Raw genomic sequence first — 17,789 nt, 5'->3', positions numbered from 1 at the left:
ACTGGTAATACCTCCTTTAGTAGCAATAACCTCCACCAAACATTTCCTGTAGCTGCTGATCAGACTTGCACAATGAGGAGGAAATTTAGACCATTTCTCCATACAAAGCTGCTTCAGTTCATCAATATTTCTGAGATACCTTGCATGAACCGCCCTGTTCAGATCATGGCCTCTCTTGTGTTTTAGGATCATTGTTTTGTTGCATTATTAACTTCTATTAAACTTCAGATGATGGAGAGTTTCCCTGACATTCTCCTGTAAAATGTCTTGATACAACTTTGAATTCATTGTTCTCTCAATGATTGCAAAATGTCCAGGCCCTGGGTAGCAAATCAAACCCAAGCGTTGAGACCCCTTCCACCATACTTCACAGTTGGGATGAGGTTTTGGTGTTGGTCTGCAGTACCCTTTTTCCTCCAAACAGAGTGGTGTACATTTCTGCCAAAAAGTTCAACTTTTGTCTCATCTGCCACAGAACATTGCCCCAGGAGCGTTGCGGAACATCCAGGTGGTGTTTTGCAAATTTGAGACATGCAGTAATGTTTATTTTTGGAGAGCCATGGTTTCCTCCATGGTGTCCTTCCATGAACACCATTCTCGTTCAGTATTTTTCTTATATTGGAAACATGAACAGAAACTTTAGTAAGTTTCTAAGATTTCTGCAGATCTTTTGCTCTTATCCTTGGGTTCTTTTTCACCTCCTTCAGCATTGCTTGTTGTGCTCTTGGTGTGATCTTTGCAGGGTGCCCACTCTTAGGGAGAGTAACAACAGTACTGAATTTCCTCCATTTACAGACAGTTTCTCTTGTTGTGGACTGAGAACACTCAAGTCTTTAGAAATGTTCTTGTAGCTTCTTCCAGCTTCATACATCTTTCCAGTTCTTCTAAGGTCCTCTGAAAGTTGTTTTGATGGAGGCATAGTGCACATACACAGATCTTTCTTGAGAAGAGCAGGCTCTGTCAGTAACCTGACTTCGTGTGTCTTTTTTTTTATAGGGCAGGGCACCTCCAATTTCGTCTCATTGATGGAACACCTGACTCCAAATAGCTTTTGTAGAAGGCATTACCCCAGAGGTTCACATACCTTTTTGAACCTAGACTGTGATTGTTTTTTGAACCTAGACTGTGAACCTAGACTGGTATACTCAGTATTGTCAAGAAAATGTACAATTGTTTGTGTGTTATTAGATTAGTCGGATTGTGTTTGTCTATTATTGTGATGTAGATGAAGATCAGACCACATTTTATGAGTAATTAATGCAGAAAACCAGGTGATTGCAAAGGGTTCACAAGCTGTTTCTTGCAACTGCATGTCATTCTACTGTGTCACAAGTTGCTTATCATTAAATAATAGGACAGATCCTTTTTGCAGAATATCACTTTTTTTCCACTTGTTTCTTTGCATGATGTTAGAAAGGAGGAGTTCAGTAGTAGACTTCAACAGTTTCTTACTAAATAAAACTTGACCAGATACATCCGAGTAAAAGGAAGATTGGTAGCATTTTTGACCTTACAGTATATATTGAGTTCTGGATTGGACAAACCCTGTCTGCACTTCTAAGGGTAAGGATACAGCAGGTGCGACTGAACCAGGGTGCCCTGTTATTCTGTGATCACCTCTCTAAGAAAAAAATGTAAAATTCTACAATGACCTAGCCAGATAAATCATTATTTCTCTTGTATATTGAATTTATATAAAAAGTCAGTAATCTACTTCAATCAACTTAGTTTTCACTTCTTTATTATTTCATATAATTAATTTAAATTAAATTTTAGTAAACCTAAATTACTCTGACACCATTCCTGTTGATATCCTGTTTTGTTATGGGGTCACTTATTGATAAAAATTGAGGGGAATGATATAACTTAGAAAATTGTGGCTATAAGAGTAGAATGGTTATAGATTTTTCTGCCATGACCCTATCACACTAACCTGACCTATACTCCTTTGCTTCTTTCAGGGTGTTGAATCTGTTAAGAAGGAACTAGATGAGAGTGTCCTTGGGCAGAGTGGGACCTACCGGTCACCGTCATTGCTGAGGAAAAGAAGTGACTTTTCAAAAGCTAAAGCCACGGAGGAAAAAGTATTTGAAGCAAATGAGTATGTGATACTTTGGTATTTCAGTAGCAGGTTTTCTCCCCACATCTCCTGAAGGTGTTAATTATCTATCTGTCATTCTCTGCTAGCTCATTCAGGTGACCATTCTTAAAGTATGATAGTCATCAACAAGCCACTTGTTTGCATTTCAAAACTAAATCGTTGGCTTATATATCAGCTTCTCTATGTCAGCCTCACATTTTAAAGGTAGAACAGGAAAACAGAGCCTAAACAAAAGGAAGGAGGAGATTGCTGAGCCTCTGGCGATGATCTTTGCATCATCAATAGGGATGGGAGAGGTTCCTGAGGATTAGAGGGTTGTGGATGTTGTTCTCTTATTCAAGAAAGGGAGTAGAGATAGCCCAGGAAATTATAGACCAGTGAGTCTTACCTCAGTGGTTGGTAAGTTGATGGAGAAGATCCTGAGAGGCAGGATTTATGAACATTTGGAGAGATATAATATGATTAGGAATAGTCAGCATGGCTTTGTCAAGGGTTGGTCGTGCCTTACGAGCCTGATTGAATTTTTTGAGGATGTGACTATACATATTGATGAAGGAAGAGCAGTAGATGTAGTGTATATGGATTTATATATCGGGCATTAGATAAGGTACCCCATGCAAGGCTTATTGAGAAAGTAAGGAGGCATGGGATCCAAGGGGACATTGCTTTGTGGATCCAGAACTAGCTTGCCCACAGAAGGCAAAGAGTGGTTATAGATGGGTCATATTCTGCATGGAGGTCAGTGACCAGTGGAGTGCCTCAAGGATCTGTTGGGACCCTTACTCTTTGTGATTTTTATAAATGATCTGGATGAGGAAGTGGAGGGATGGGTTAGTAAATTTGCTGATGACACCCAGGTTGGGGGTGTTGTGGATAGTGTGGAGGGCTGACTAGAGGTTACAGCGGGACATTGATAGGATGCAAAACTGGGCTGAGAAGTGGTAGATGGAGTTCAACCCAGATAATTGTGAAACGGTTCATTTTGGTAGGTCAAATATGATGGCAGAATATAGTATTAATGGTAAGACTCTTGGCAGTGTGGAGGATCAGAGGGATCTTGGGGTCCGAGTCCATAGGACACTCAAAGCAGCTGTGCAGGTTGACTCAGTGGTTAAGAAGGCATATGGTGTATTGGCCTTAATCAATCGTGGAGTTGAATTTAGGAGCCGAGAGGTAATGTTGCAGCTATATAGGACCCTGGTCAGACCCCGCTTGGAGCACTGTGCTCAGTTTTGGTTGCCTCATTACAGGAAGGATGTGGAAGACATAGAAAGAGTGTAGAAGAGATTTACATGGATGTTGCCTGGATTGGGGAGCATGTCTTATGAGGATAGATTGAGTGAACTCAGCCTCTTCTCCTTGGAGTGACAGAGGATGAGAGATGACCTGATAGAGGTGTATAAGATGTTGAGAGGTGTTGATCGTGTGGATAGTCAGAGGCTTTTTCCCAGGGCTGAAATTGTTGCCACAAGAGGACACATGTTTAGGGTGCTGGGGAGTAGGTACAGAGGAGATGTCAGGGGTAAGTTTTTTATTCAGAGAGTGGTGAGTGCGTGGAATGGGCTGCTGGTAAAGGTGGTGTAGGCGGATACAGTAGGGTCTTTTAAGAGAGTTTTGGATAGGTATATGAAGCTTAGAAAAATAGAGGGCTGTAGGTAAGCCTAGTAATTTCTAGGGTAGGGACATGTTCAGCACAACCTTGTGGGCTAAAGGACCTGTATTGTGCTGTATGTTTTCTATGTTTCTAAAAGGTAAACATCATCTAGTACAATTTGAGTAAAAGGATGAGGGTGAGGAGGTGGGTTGTAAGACTTGAAGAATGATTTCTAAAAAATGACTTTTAAATGAGTTATGAATAGGCAAAAACAGGTAGGTTTCATGATCATTCCCAGAAAAGACATTGTTGTTAAAATAAAATGAAATATTTATATACTGCAGTCTTCGAAGATGGCAGAACTAGGTGATGTGGTTATTAGGAAAGCATGTGAAATCTTTGTTTTGATATTAGTGGTGTAGAATATAAAAGTGACAAAGTCATGCAAAGGAATACAAGCAGGCTACATAGTCTCTCAATCCCTCGCTGCCATTCATTTAGATTGTAGCCAATTCTGCCACTTCACATTCTTGTTCTCGCTTGATAAATATTTTCATTAATTCGCTTGCTCTCTAGAAATGTATTTTCTCCACCTCAAATAATCTCAATAACTGAGCATTCATAGCCAGTTCCTGACCTTTCATTTTGAAGCCTTCTGAACACTACAGTCAAAGCAAACAGTTTCTCAGCGCCTTCAATGTGAATTCTTCCCGAGCTTCTCTTCTATTAGTTCCCTTCTCGTTCTTCTGAACTATACAGAGTATAGCCCATATTCTGTTTGTAAGATGAGCTCTTCGTTCTAAGGGTCAGTCACTACATTACCTGACTTTGGTGTGAAGAATAAAACTGCACACAGTATTGTAAGTACAATCTCGCCATAAGTAGTACAATCTGGCAATATTTCCTTACTCTTCTATTTCAACCTGCTTACAATGTACAGTACTGTGCAAAAGTCTTAGCACATGTATATAACTAGGGTACCTAAAACTTTTGCACGGTATGGTAGTAATTTTATGTATTGCACTGTACTGCTGCCGCAAAAGAAAAAAAAGCTAACTTTATGACATATGAGGATTGATAAACCTGATTGTGATATGGGTCTCTATTGTGGACTGAGAGTGGGAAGAGGGCAGGGAGAGCGCAATAATGGTTGGGAAAAGGGGAAGGGAGAGGGGCGGGAGAGGAAAACACCAGAGAGACATTCTGTAATGATCAATAAACCAATTGCTTGGAATCAAATGACCTTGCCTGGTGTCTCAGGGTTGGGTGTGTCTGCACCCATGCTACACCCCTGCCCTTGGCGCTCCTTCTCTGCCACCTGTCCCACACCCCTCCCACAGTGCTCCACCCTCACCATTCTCAACAACGTTTGCTCCTACCAGATTTGCAAACTAGCTCTCCACTCCACATTGACAAATACAGTACTGTGCAAAAATCTGAGGCACCCTGGCTATACAGTGCCTATAGAAAGTATTCACACCCCTTGAAGTTTTCATGTTTTATTGTTTTACAACACTAATTCACAGTGGATTTAGGGGTGGAGTTTCAAGATGGCGACGTAAACATCTGCCTTTTAGGCGCTCTTCATTTTTTCAACTATAATCACCCTTTAATCAAATCTTTTCAAACTTAATCATATGAGTTGCTACTTCTGATTAACTTTTTTTTTCCTAAAACAATATTTGATCTAATCTTGTCAAACTTAAAATGGCTACAAGCAAGAAATTGTCTAAGGATCCTTTTCCCGTCGACATAATTTCTAATCTTCTGGATGCTAAACTTGCGGGTTTGGAAGGCAGATTAGAAGGTAAATTGGGCAGTAGACTGACAAGTTTGGAAAATAAGCTTACCACGAAAATATCTGAACTTGAAGAAGTTGATAGATCGCTTGAAACTAAGCTTCAATCGCAGGCATCAGATATTCAACGGCATGAAGATAAGATCACGACTCTTGAAAAATCAATTTGTGAAAAAGTACGTACAATTGAAGCGCTGGAGAAGAAGATAGAGTCGACTGCTAAAACTATGGATCAGTATAAGTTTAAAATTACTGATCTCGAAAACCGATCTCGCAGACAGAATTTGCGTATCATCGGATTTCCCAAAAAAGTTGAGTCCGGTGATTTAACTGAATTTTTCTCTAAATTATTGTGGGAAATTTTCGGTGATGAAGGTTTGCATACTAAACCTGTTATCGACCGCGCTCACAGAGTTGCGAGATTTTCGGCTGTGTCTGGTAAACCACGAGCGGTGATTGTTCGCCTTCATTATCCTCGGGAGAAAGAGCTTTTAATTCGATTAGCTCGTAAAAAAGGTATGATTTCTCACAACACCAACACATTTCGAATTGTTGAAGATTATTCATTCGAAGTAATGAGAGCGAGAATTGCTTTTAAACTAGTGATGGCAGAGATTCACTCGATTGGACTTAAACAAGCTTGAATGTATCCAGCGAAGCTTAGAATTATGCTGAACGACAACAGTCAGCAATTTTTTAACACTCCGGAAGAAGCGAAGAAATTTGTTGAAGAATATCGATCTCCTAGTGCAACTTGAACTATGTGTTATGTTGAAGATTTTTCGGAGAGAGGATACCATCTCATTTTAAGTTTTAACCTATGAAACTGGGTTATAACTTCTTATCCTGATCTACGGGTCTGGTTCTTTTTTTTTTACTATCATCATTGTTTATAGATGCTCTTTTAATTTTTATAATATCTTTTTTTTATTCTTTTTTCTGTTTCGGATATACACGTTTATATTTTGTAATAATGATTTACTTTTTTTTCAGGATGTCGTTTCTTCTTCCCATAAGACTTTGCTTTCTGTAAGCATTTATTTGTTTGCCTGTACTTAGAAATGGGACGAATGTTTTGAATTTTTTAGTCTTTTTTTTATATATTGTAGTGTCTATTAAATCTTTTTTTTAATCCTATTTTGATAACTTTTTTTTATTAAATTTTTTTTAATAGATTGCTGAACTTACATTTATATTTTGTAATATTGCTTTTTCAAAATGTCGCTTCTTCTTCCCATAAGTCTTTGCTTTTGAAACGTCATCTTTCTTGTATTTGAACATGGAATTTTTTTTAAAGGTATATTACACTTTCAAATTTTAATGTTTATACTTTTTTTTATTAATGATTGTTTGTTTTATTATATTAGTTTTTTCATTCTGACTGATATATATTTTCTTTTTGCAACCCTATATTTAAATCTGGGTGTTACATAGTTTTTTTTAAATCTTTTTATGGAGCTGCCATCTTGAAATGGGGGTAATGTTAGTGTTAGATTATGTGCCTGCCGCTTGGCTTTCTTTCGAAGGGTGGGGGGAGGGGGTAGGGATCTTTTTTCACGCTTTTGCTTTTTATTTTTTTGCTTTTAGTTTATGGGCCGACTTTAAATTATTAATATTGTTGAGGTGTCATGTTCTCCGGTTGCTCCTGAATCAATTTTCCTTCTTCCTGAATTATGGGTTATGTGTCTTTTTAACCTTTTATGATACACACAACTAATATTGGTATGATGGATAAATCTATTAACTTTATCTCTTGGAATACTAATGGTTTAAATCATCCGATTAAACGTAAAAAAATATTTAAAGTATTCCATAGATTGAACGCTAATATTATTTTTGCACAGGAGACCCATATTAGGAGGGAGGATAATCAACGTTTTTTTAGGTTCTGGAAGGGTCAACAATTTCACTCGAATTGTACCGCCAAAATTAGGGGTGTGTCTATTTTTATAGACCCCTCAATTTCGTTTACACATCATGAAATTATTTCTGATCCACAGGGCAGATTTTTGTTGATAACTGGTTCACTTTTTAATCGAAAAGTGGTTCTAGTTAATATTTATGCTCCAAACTTTGACTGCCCTGAATTTTTTAAACGTTTATTTACTTCCCTTCCTAATCTAAATGAATATATGTTGATAATGGGTGGAGATTTTAATTGTTGTTTGAATCCTTCGATGGATAGATCTAAACCTATCCGAACTCTTCCGAATAGATCAGCCTTACTTATTAATTCTTTTATGGTTGATTCGGGAATTACTGAAATATGGCGGTTTTTGAACCCTAAAGATAAAGAATTTTCATTTTTTTCACATGTATATCATAGTTATTCTAGAATTGATTATTTCCTTATTGATCATCGGTTATTAACGGATGTTATTGATTGTAAATATGATTCTATTACTATTTCGGATCATGCACCTTTGAAGTTATCTATTAAGATTTCGGACTTTTCCAATAATACTAGATCTTGGAGACTTAACGCTACTTTGCTTCAAGACCCAGAATTTATCACCTACATAAAACAGCAAATTGACTTGTTTTTCTCAACAAACTATACTGAAGAAATTGACAGAGGAATACTTTGGGACTCTTTTAAGGCTTTTATCCGTGGACAAATTATCTCATATTCCGTTGGTAAAAGAAAACAAAGATATTTAGATATTGCTTTATTAGTGGATAAAATTAAGGAAATTGATAAGATTTACTCCGTGACTCCTACCAAAGAACTTTATAAGAAGAGAGTTGAGCTTCAAATGGAACATAGCTTATTATTATCTTCTTCAATTGAAAATGAATTAATTAGGACCAGGGCTCAATTCTATATTCATAGTGATTGAACTGGTAAAATGTTAGCTAATCAATTAAAAGCTGTTTCGACTAAGCGACAAATTATTAAAATTCGTAAACAAGACGGTAATCTAACTACTGATCATAAAGAAATCAATATCACTTTTCAAGATTTTTATAAATCTTTATATCAATCAGAATTTGATGGTGACCTGTCCACGATGGATAATTTTTTTAACAATTTGAATATTCCTAAACTGATAGATGAAGATCGCAGCTTGTTCGATGCTCCTATCTCTATGGCCGAAATAGGAGAGGCTATCTCATCAATGAATTCAGGGAAAGCTCCTGGCCCTGATGGTTATATTGTAGAATATTTTTAAACTTTTTCTTCATTGCTTTCCCCTTGGTTATGTGAAATCTTTAATGATGCATTTGCTAAGAGGAGATTACCTCAATCTTTTTATGAAGCTACTATCTCTCTAATTCTTAAAAAAGATAAAGATCCTACTTTATGTGCATCTTATCGCCCTATATCATTATTAAATGTAGATTCTAAGATTCTTACAAAAATTTTAGCCATTAGATTAGAAAAGGTATTATCACAGATTATTTCAGAAGACCAAACTGGTTTCATTAGGAATCGGTATTCCTTTTTTAATGTTAGAAAATTGATTAATATAATTTATACTTCATCACCCACAACCCCAGAATGTGTTATTTCATTTGATGCTGAAAAAGCTTTTGATAGAGTTGAATGGACATACTTATTTAATGCATTGAGAAATTTTAATTTTAGTCCTAATTTTATATCATGGATTAAATTAATATATTATAAACCTGTTGCTTCTGTTCTTACAAATAATTATAGATCCTCTTTTTTTCAATTATCTCGTGGTACGAGACAAGGTTGTCCCTTAAGTCCTTTATTATTTAATATCGCATTAGAACCTTTAGCCATTGCTATTCGTGAATCTCCTAATATTTTTGGTATTACCCGTAATGAGAAGTTTTACAAGTTATCACTTTATGCTGATGACTTGCTGTTATATATTTCTGATCCTGACAGGTCTATTCCCGCTATTTTATCCTTGTTGGCTCAATTTGGTAGTTTTTCTGGTTATAAATTAAACTTGGATAAGAGTGAATTATTCCCCTTAAACGCGCAAACTTTATTGAATGACAGGATACCATTTAAAGTTGTTACTGATAACTTTATCTATTTAGGTATAAAAATTACCAAGAAATATAAAGATTTATTTAGACTGAATTTTTTACCTATGCTTCATCAAATTCAACAACTTACTACAAGATGGTCTCCCTTATCCTTATCATTAGTTGGTCGGATTAATGCTATTAAAATGATGATTTTACCGAAATTTTTATATTTATTTCAAGCCTTACCAATTTTTATTCCTAAATCTTTTTTTGACAACATTGATTCAAAAATTTCCTCATTTGTGTGGCAAAATAAAAACCCCAGGTTAAGTAAAAGGCAATTACAAAAATCTAAAAAAGATGGTGGTTTAGCTTTACCTAACTTTAGATTTTACTATTGGGCGAATAATATTCGTAACCTAATGTATTGGAAATTAGATTTGGATTCACCATTGTGCCCACAGTGGGTAAATTTGGAATGTAATGAGGTAAAGGGATATTCTCTATTTTCTGTTCTTGGTTCTTTTCTTCCTGCTGATTTAATTAAATTCAATAAACAGATATCTAATCCTGTTATCAAACATACATTACGAATTTGGTTTCAATTTCGTAAGTTTTTTACTCTGAAAAACTTTGTTCTTGATAGCCCTATTTTACTTAATTTTTTTTTCAAACCTTCCTTGACAGATCAAGCTTTTAGCATATGGAAAAGGAAAGGTATAAAATGTTTTCGTGATCTTTTTTCTGAAGGTACTTTGATGTCTTTCGACCAACTTTCCAACAAATTTAAATTACCTAAATCTAATTTTTTCAGATATCTACAAGTCAGAAATTTTTTACATAAAGTTCTACCATCTTTTCCCAATTCAACTTCAATGGATTTCTCAGATTTGATTTTTACTTTAAATCCTTGTCAGAAGGGATTAGTAGCTTTTATTTATAATATGATTATGAAGATACAACCAGAAATATCAGATAGAATTAAACAAGAATGGGAAAAAGAACTTCGATATAATATATCAACAGATAAATGGGAAAAAATTTTACCAATGGTTAATTCCTCTTCTATATGTGCTAAACATGCTTTAATACAATTTAAAATTGTACATAGAGCTTATATGTCTAAAGATAAGCTTGCTCGATTCTATTCTCATATTAACCCTCAATGTGACAGATGTCATTCAGAAGTGGCTTCATTGACCCACATGTTTTGGTCATGTCCCACTTTACATAACTATTGGGACATATTTGCTACCATTTCCTCAATTTGGAATATCGATTTACAACCTCATTTTATTACTGCAATTTTTGGTATACCAAATGAGGATGGTAATCAATTTTCCCCTTCAATCAGACGAATGATTGCTTTTGTAACATTAATGGCCAGAAGGTCTATATTACAAAATTGGAAAGAAGTAAATCCTCCTACCACGTTTCAGTGGTTTTCTCAAACTATTTCTTATCTGAGCTTGGAAAAATTAGAAGCACTATTTTTGACTCATCAATTAAATTTGAAGAAACTTGGGGACCGTTCATTCGACATTTTCATATGAATTAATTTGACCTTTTCCAGACCTTCTTTCTGCTTATTCTTGTTCAGGTATGGAGTTCCGGAGTTTTTTGACACTATCATATACTTATAAACTGTTATTATTGCCCATGTTAGTTTAGTTTAGTGTTTTTTTTTCTCAATATATATTTTTTTACATATCTTCAAATTTTTTTTTCTTTTGACGATTATTTTTGTTTTTTTTTCATATATAATTATATAGACTTGATTGATTAATGTACTTTTTTTTTGTTGATGTTTAATAGGATATTATTATCTTATTACTAATGCAATTTCAAGTCTATTGTATTCATAACCTATTCATTATTATGTTATGTTTTTTTTATATATATATGAAACTCAATAAAAAGATTGAAAAAGAAAAAGAATTCACAGTGGATTTAATATGGCTTTTTTGACACTTCTTTCATGTCAAAGTAAAAACAGATCTCTATAAAGTAATCTATATTAGAAATATAAAACACAAAATAATTAATTGTTTAAGTATTCACTGCCTTTAATATGACACACCAAATCATCACTGGTGCAGCTAATTGGTTTTAGAAGTCACATAATTAGTTAAATGGATATCTGTCTTTGGAGACTTGTGTGCAGTCAAGGTGTTTCAATTGATTGTAGTAAAAATACACCTGTATCTGGAAGGTCCAGCTGCTGGTGAGTCAGTATCCTGGTAAACACTACACCATGAAGACTAAAGAACGCTCCAAGGTTATTGAAAAGCACAAGTCAGGAGATGGAGACAAGGAAATTTCCAAGTCACTGAAAATATCTCATGGAGTACAGTTAAGTCAATCATCAAGAAACGGAAAGAATATGGCACAGCTGTAGTGCAGGCAGTCCTCAAAAACTGAGTGACCATGCAAAAAGGAGACTAGTGAGGAAGACCGCCAAGAGACCTATGATAACTCTGGAGGAGTTACAATCTTCAGTGACTGAGATGGAAGAGACTGTGCATACAACAACTGTTGCCTGGCTGCTTCACCAATCCTACCTTTATGGGAGAGTGGCAAAGAGAAAGCCACTGTTGAAAAAAAACCTTACATGAAAACTTGGCTAGAATTTGCCAGAAGGCATGTGGGAGTCAGCTGGAAGAAGGTTCTATGGTCTGATGGTCAAAATTGAGCTTTTTGACCATCAGGCTAAGTGCTATCATCAAAACACACTATTCCTATCGTGAAGCATGGTGGTGGCACCATCATGCTGTGGGGATGCCTCACTGCAGCAGGCCCTGGAAGGCTGGTGAAGGTAGAGGGTAAAATCACGCAGCAAAATACAGGGAAATCCTGGAGGAAAACCTGATGCAGTCTGAAAGGGAACTGCGACTTGGGAGAACATTTGTTTTCCAGCAAGACAATGACCTCAAGCATTAATCCACAATTTAAAAACAATAAAGTCAATGTCCTAGAGTGGCCAAGTCAGAGTCCAGACCTCAATCCAATTAAGAATTTGTGGCTGGACATGGAAAAAGTCTTCTCATTCATGATTCCCATGCAATCTGACAGAGCTTGAGCAGTTTTGTAAAGAAGAATAGGGAAAAACTGCAGTGTCCAGTGCAAAACTGCAGCGCAAAGCTGATAGAGACCTATCCTCACAGACTCAACTGTAATTGCTGCCAAAGGTGCATCTACTAAATACTGACTTGGAGGAAGGTGAATATTTTTACAATCAATTATTTTGTGTTTAATAATTGCAATGTTTAGACCAATTTGTAGAAATTTGTTTTCACGTTGACATGAAAGAGTCTTTTCTGTTGACCAGTGTCAAAAAAACTAAACTTAATCCACTGTGATTCAATGTTGTAAAATAATAAAACTTGAAAACTTTCAAGGGGAGGTGAATACTTCTTATAGGCACTACAGTACTATAGATGTGCCAACATTTTCCGTGCCATATCCCATATTTGCTTCTTGTGTTTCGTGGATTAATACAACACATCCAGGTCTGTCCTTGCACCAACATGTATGAACTTACCATTTGGAAGATATTCCATTTTTCAATTCTTCCAATCAAAGTGAATAACCCTACTTTGTTTCTCACATCATACTTCACCTCACATATTTTTGCCACTCAGTTAATCAGTTTTTATTTCTCTGTATTCATTTACCTTTTTGCATCTCACTTCCCCCACCTGTCTTCACATCAAGAGAAAGTATGGACGCATTGCACTTTTTTTTCTCCTTTCGTCTGAATTACTGACATGAATTGTATGTAGCCAAATTCCCAGAACTGATACTTGTGGCACTTCACTATGTTTGTTTCCACTTTTTTGCCTTTTGTTCTTTAACCTTCATGATCCTAGATTCTGTCTTTTGCTGAAAGTCTGGCTTCTGATACTTCAGCATGGCTGACTGCAGCAGAGGGGTAGTCTCAGTGTGGGCAGCTTGTTGCATTTGCAAGCAGCTTTTCATAGTGACACCCTGCGCCCATTCTTGTCTAGATGTCAGGGTGATTGGGGCAACTAAATGACTGATTCATTGATACTGGTACTGTAAAAGGTATGGTTATTTTTAATTAAGTATCTAATATACTAAAACTCTAAAAACAATATAATAAAACATTTGATGATAACCCCTATTCATTTACATGGGGGTTGCTGTGGTTGGTACATGGCTACAGGGTAGGCTTCTTAGTTAGATCCTGAGAGGGTTGTGCTGTCCATTGGGCATTCAAGATCCCAAATTGCAGCATAGGGGCTATAGACACTGACATTGTCCCATGCTAGCATTACAAATTGGGACTAACACAAGGAATCCTGGCAGTATGGTATATCCTTTTATGCTCACTTTGACCATCAAAACATGGAGGTGCCTTCACTCATTACCACAACCCCCCCCCCCCCCCCCCCCCCGATGAGCACTTGATTTCAGTCTCTGAGTGCAGCCTTCAGGTGGGTAGCTCAGACAGAGTATCTGGCTGAGTACTAAAGACCTGTGCTGATCACTGGCTGGAATGTTCCCCAATATCTTTAACCTTTTGCTTCGGCAGTCTGATTTAGCCAGCTGCATCAAGCAGGCTTCAATTATTCTGCTGCCTAAGAAGAACATGGTAATTTGCTAAGATGTCTATTATCTAGTAGCACTTACATCCACTGTGATGAAATACTTTGAGAGGTTGGTGATGAAACATATCAACTCCTGCCTGAAAAGTGACTAGGATCCACTTTAATATGCCTACAGTCACAACAGGTCAAAATCAGATGCCATTTCATTGGCTCTTCACTCAATCTTGGACATCTGTACAGTGAAGATGCATATGACAGGATACCCTTCAGTGACTATAACTTGGCGTTTAATACTATTATCCCCTCAAAACTAATCAATAAGCTTCAAGTACTAGGCCTCAATACCTTCTTGTGCAAATGGATCCTTGTTTTCCTCACTTGCAGACACCAGCCAGTCTGGATTGGCAACAACATCTCTCTCAGTACAGGTGCACCACAAGGCTGTGTGCTCAGTCTCCTGCTTTCCTTGCTTTATAATGATTTCTTTGAGGTTAGCACAACCTCAATACCATATTTAAGTTTGTTGACAGCATCACTGGTCGACTTAAAGGTGGTGACGAACCAGTATATAGGAGGGAGATTAAAAATCTGGCAGAGTGGTGCCACAACAACATCTCACTCAGTGTCATCAAACCTAAGGAGCTGATTATTGATTTCAGGAGGAGAAAACCAGAGGTCGATGAGCCAGTCCTGATTTGGGGGAACAGAGGTGGAGAGAGTCAGTAACTTTAAAGTTCATTGGTGTCCTCATTTCAGAGGATCTCTCTTGAGTCCAGCACATAAGTGCCATTTTGAAGAAAGCACAGCAGCACCTTTACTTTCTTAGAAGTTAACAAAGATTCGGCATGTCATCTGAAACTTCTACAAAATTCTATAGAGAGTATATTGACTGGTTGCATAATGCCCTAGTATGGACACACCAAACTTCTTGTATGGAAAAGCCTGCAAAATGTAGTGGATACACCCCAGTCCATCATGGATAAAGCCTTTTCCACCATTGAGCATGTCTACACAGAGTGCTGTTGCAGGAAAGCAGCATCCGTCATTAAGGACTCCCACCATTCAGGCCATTCTCTCTTTTTGTTGCTGAAATCAGGAAGAAGTTTCTGGAGCCTCAGGACCCACAACACCCAGTTCAGGAACCCATCAACCATCAGGCTGTTTAACCAAAGGGGATAACTTCACAGTCACTACTGAACAAGACTCACTTTCAAGGACTCTTTATCTCATGTTCTCAATATTTATTGTTTATTTAGTTGGTTAATATGGTTGTTATTTTTTCTTTTTTTTTTGTCTTTATATTTGCACAGTTTGTTTTGTTTAGCACGTTGGTTGTTTTCTGTCCTGTGGGGTGTAGTCTTTCATTGATTCTATTGCATTTCTTGTGATTGCCCGCAAGAAAATGAATCTCAAGGTTATATATGGTGACGGATATGTACTTTGATAATAAATTTACTTTGAACTTTGATATCCATTGGTTCTCCTTTATCTACCTGCTGGGTGCTTCTTCAGGAGATCTTGTAGATTAGGCAAACATGACCTCCCTTTCAGAAAGCAATATTGATGCTGTTTAATCAAATTCTGATTTTCTAAGTATCAAGTTGCTTTATTCTCAATGAAGGATTCAAGTTTTCCTGACAATTCCAGGAATGATGATCTTCACTAATGATTAGGCTGATAAAAGGGGCATATGAATTAAACCTAATTTGTGAAAAAGGTCTCAAGTGAGATGAGAAGAAAAACTTTACGTGGTTATGTAGAGCTTATTCAATACCAGCTTTCAGAAGGGTACTGGATAATTACTTCCAGCATATAAAATAATTGAATTAAAAAATAAAAGTGCAGATGGTGGAAATCTAAAACTAAAGCAGAAAACGCATGAAATGCTCCCCAGGGCAGGCCATATCTGAGGAAAAAGAAAAAAAGTTAACATTTCATGTTGAAGGCCCTTCACTAGAATTGGCCTGAGAACAATTGAATAGTCCTTTAAATGATGTAACGTTGAATGGCTTCCAGTGTTAAGAGTTTCAGTTCACGAAAGATGAAAATGAAATAGCAAGGTGAAGAAGGAGTTCCAAGCTATCATGTGGCGATAATAAGGAAGATCTCATATTATATGGTCTGTGCTGTCTGTGGTGGCCAGTGCTATCATGTTTGCTGTTGTGTGCTGGAGCAGCAGGCTGAGGGTAGCAGACACTAACAGAATCAACAAACTCATTCGTAAGGCCAGTGATGTTGTGGGGGTGGAACTGGTCTCTCTGATAGTGGTGTCTGAAAAGAGGATGCTGTCCAAGTTGCATGCCATCTTGGACAATGTCACCCATCCACTCCATAATGTACTGGTTAGGCACAGGAGTACATTCAGCCAGAGACTCATTCCACTGAGATGCAACACTGAGCGTCATAGGAAGTCATTCCTGCCTGTGGCCATTAAACTTTACAACTCCTCCCTCGGAGTGTCAGGCACCTTGAGCCAGGTCCTGGACTTATTTCCACTTGGAATAACTTACTTATTATTTAATTATTTATGGTTTTATATTACTGTATTTCTACACTATTCTTGGTTGGTGCGACTGTAACGAAACCGAATTTCCCTCAGGATCAATAAAATATGTCTGTATATTTGGAGGAAGTATGAATGGAACTAAAAGAGTACAAATACAACCATAATGGATCTTATTTGTAACTTGGAGCACCACACATTAAATGCCAAGTTCTCATCAGTAACTAGTGTTTATTACAGAATGTAGGGAAATGGTCAATGGACTATTGATTAAAAATACTATTTTCTTTAGCCAAATAACATTCAGCAAATCTATACCCAGGATCTTAGAAATGAGACCTTAATGTTGTGGCTTATTGGTAGCACTGACTAACACTTGCTGATATCGGCTAGTTGACCACAGGTTAGCAATTGAATATTACAACTATGTAACCTTAACTGTAATCCTCTGTGTACTTTCTCAGAAGCTTTTACAGCCAAAACCATCCTAGCTGCAAAGAATTTGTTATTCAGATGTTGAAATGCATTCATAGAGTCAAATAATGATAGTTTATGTGCAGTAGCTAGCTGCGCTTTAACCTAATTTTTAAATGTTAATTACTCTGTTACAGAGAAGCAATGGGGATGGTGCTGCATAAAGACTCAAAATGGTACCAGCAATGGAAGGAATTCAAGGATAATAATATTGTCTTTAACAGTTAAGGCATATTTCTTTGTGTTTATCTATTTTCTCTTAGAATTGGATGGACTTATCAGGCTATCAGCTGAATATTCTCAGATAGCGATTTAAATGCTCTTCTGCTTTTCCTTTACAGGATTCTTTGAAATGAAAATGAAATATGATGAAAGTGATAACACATTTATTAGAGCATCACGAGCCTTAACTGACAAAGTGACCGATTTGATAGGTAAGTGAGGTGAGGGAGCTATCTCTGGTATAAAGCTGGAAGCTGATTATACTCAGGTTTTTAACAGTAGAGGTCACCGTATGGGTTCATCAGCAACTCAGACTATACCAAATATGCAGCAATTTCTGTCCAAGTACTATAGTGTGGACATAGAGCACAGAACAATAGAGTCACAGGAACAGGCCCTTTGGCACACTGTGTTGTGCAGAAACAGCTAAAAGGCAAATCAAAAACACACCCAGAATCTATTCTCTGCTACTTACACAATGTCCATGTTGCTTTATCTTCCTCACATTCCTGTGGCTACCTAATGATTTGTTAAAAGCTTCTAATGTATTTGCACCATAGCAGGCAGTGCATTCCAGG

General features: G+C 36.9%; 1 protein-coding gene across 1 annotated transcript in view; it reads left to right on the top strand.

The window, feature by feature from the left end:
• The window catches only part of timm44 (translocase of inner mitochondrial membrane 44 homolog (yeast)), an 82,230-nt gene that overhangs the window by 28,247 nt on the left and 36,194 nt on the right, over positions 1-17,789 (top strand). The window contains exons 6-8 of the mRNA XM_059991508.1: positions 1,962-2,101; positions 17,127-17,212; positions 17,331-17,423. Of these exons, the coding sequence (XP_059847491.1) occupies positions 1,962-2,101; positions 17,127-17,212; positions 17,331-17,423 (319 nt within the window). The remainder of the gene's footprint in view (positions 1-1,961; positions 2,102-17,126; positions 17,213-17,330; positions 17,424-17,789) is intronic.

This window comes from Hypanus sabinus, chromosome 16, assembly GCF_030144855.1.
Source record: "Hypanus sabinus isolate sHypSab1 chromosome 16, sHypSab1.hap1, whole genome shotgun sequence".
In the NCBI taxonomy this organism is placed as follows: Eukaryota; Metazoa; Chordata; class Chondrichthyes; order Myliobatiformes; family Dasyatidae; genus Hypanus; species Hypanus sabinus.
The sequence above is the reverse complement of the archived record's forward strand: the minus strand, read 5'-3'. Positions and strand labels throughout refer to the sequence as shown.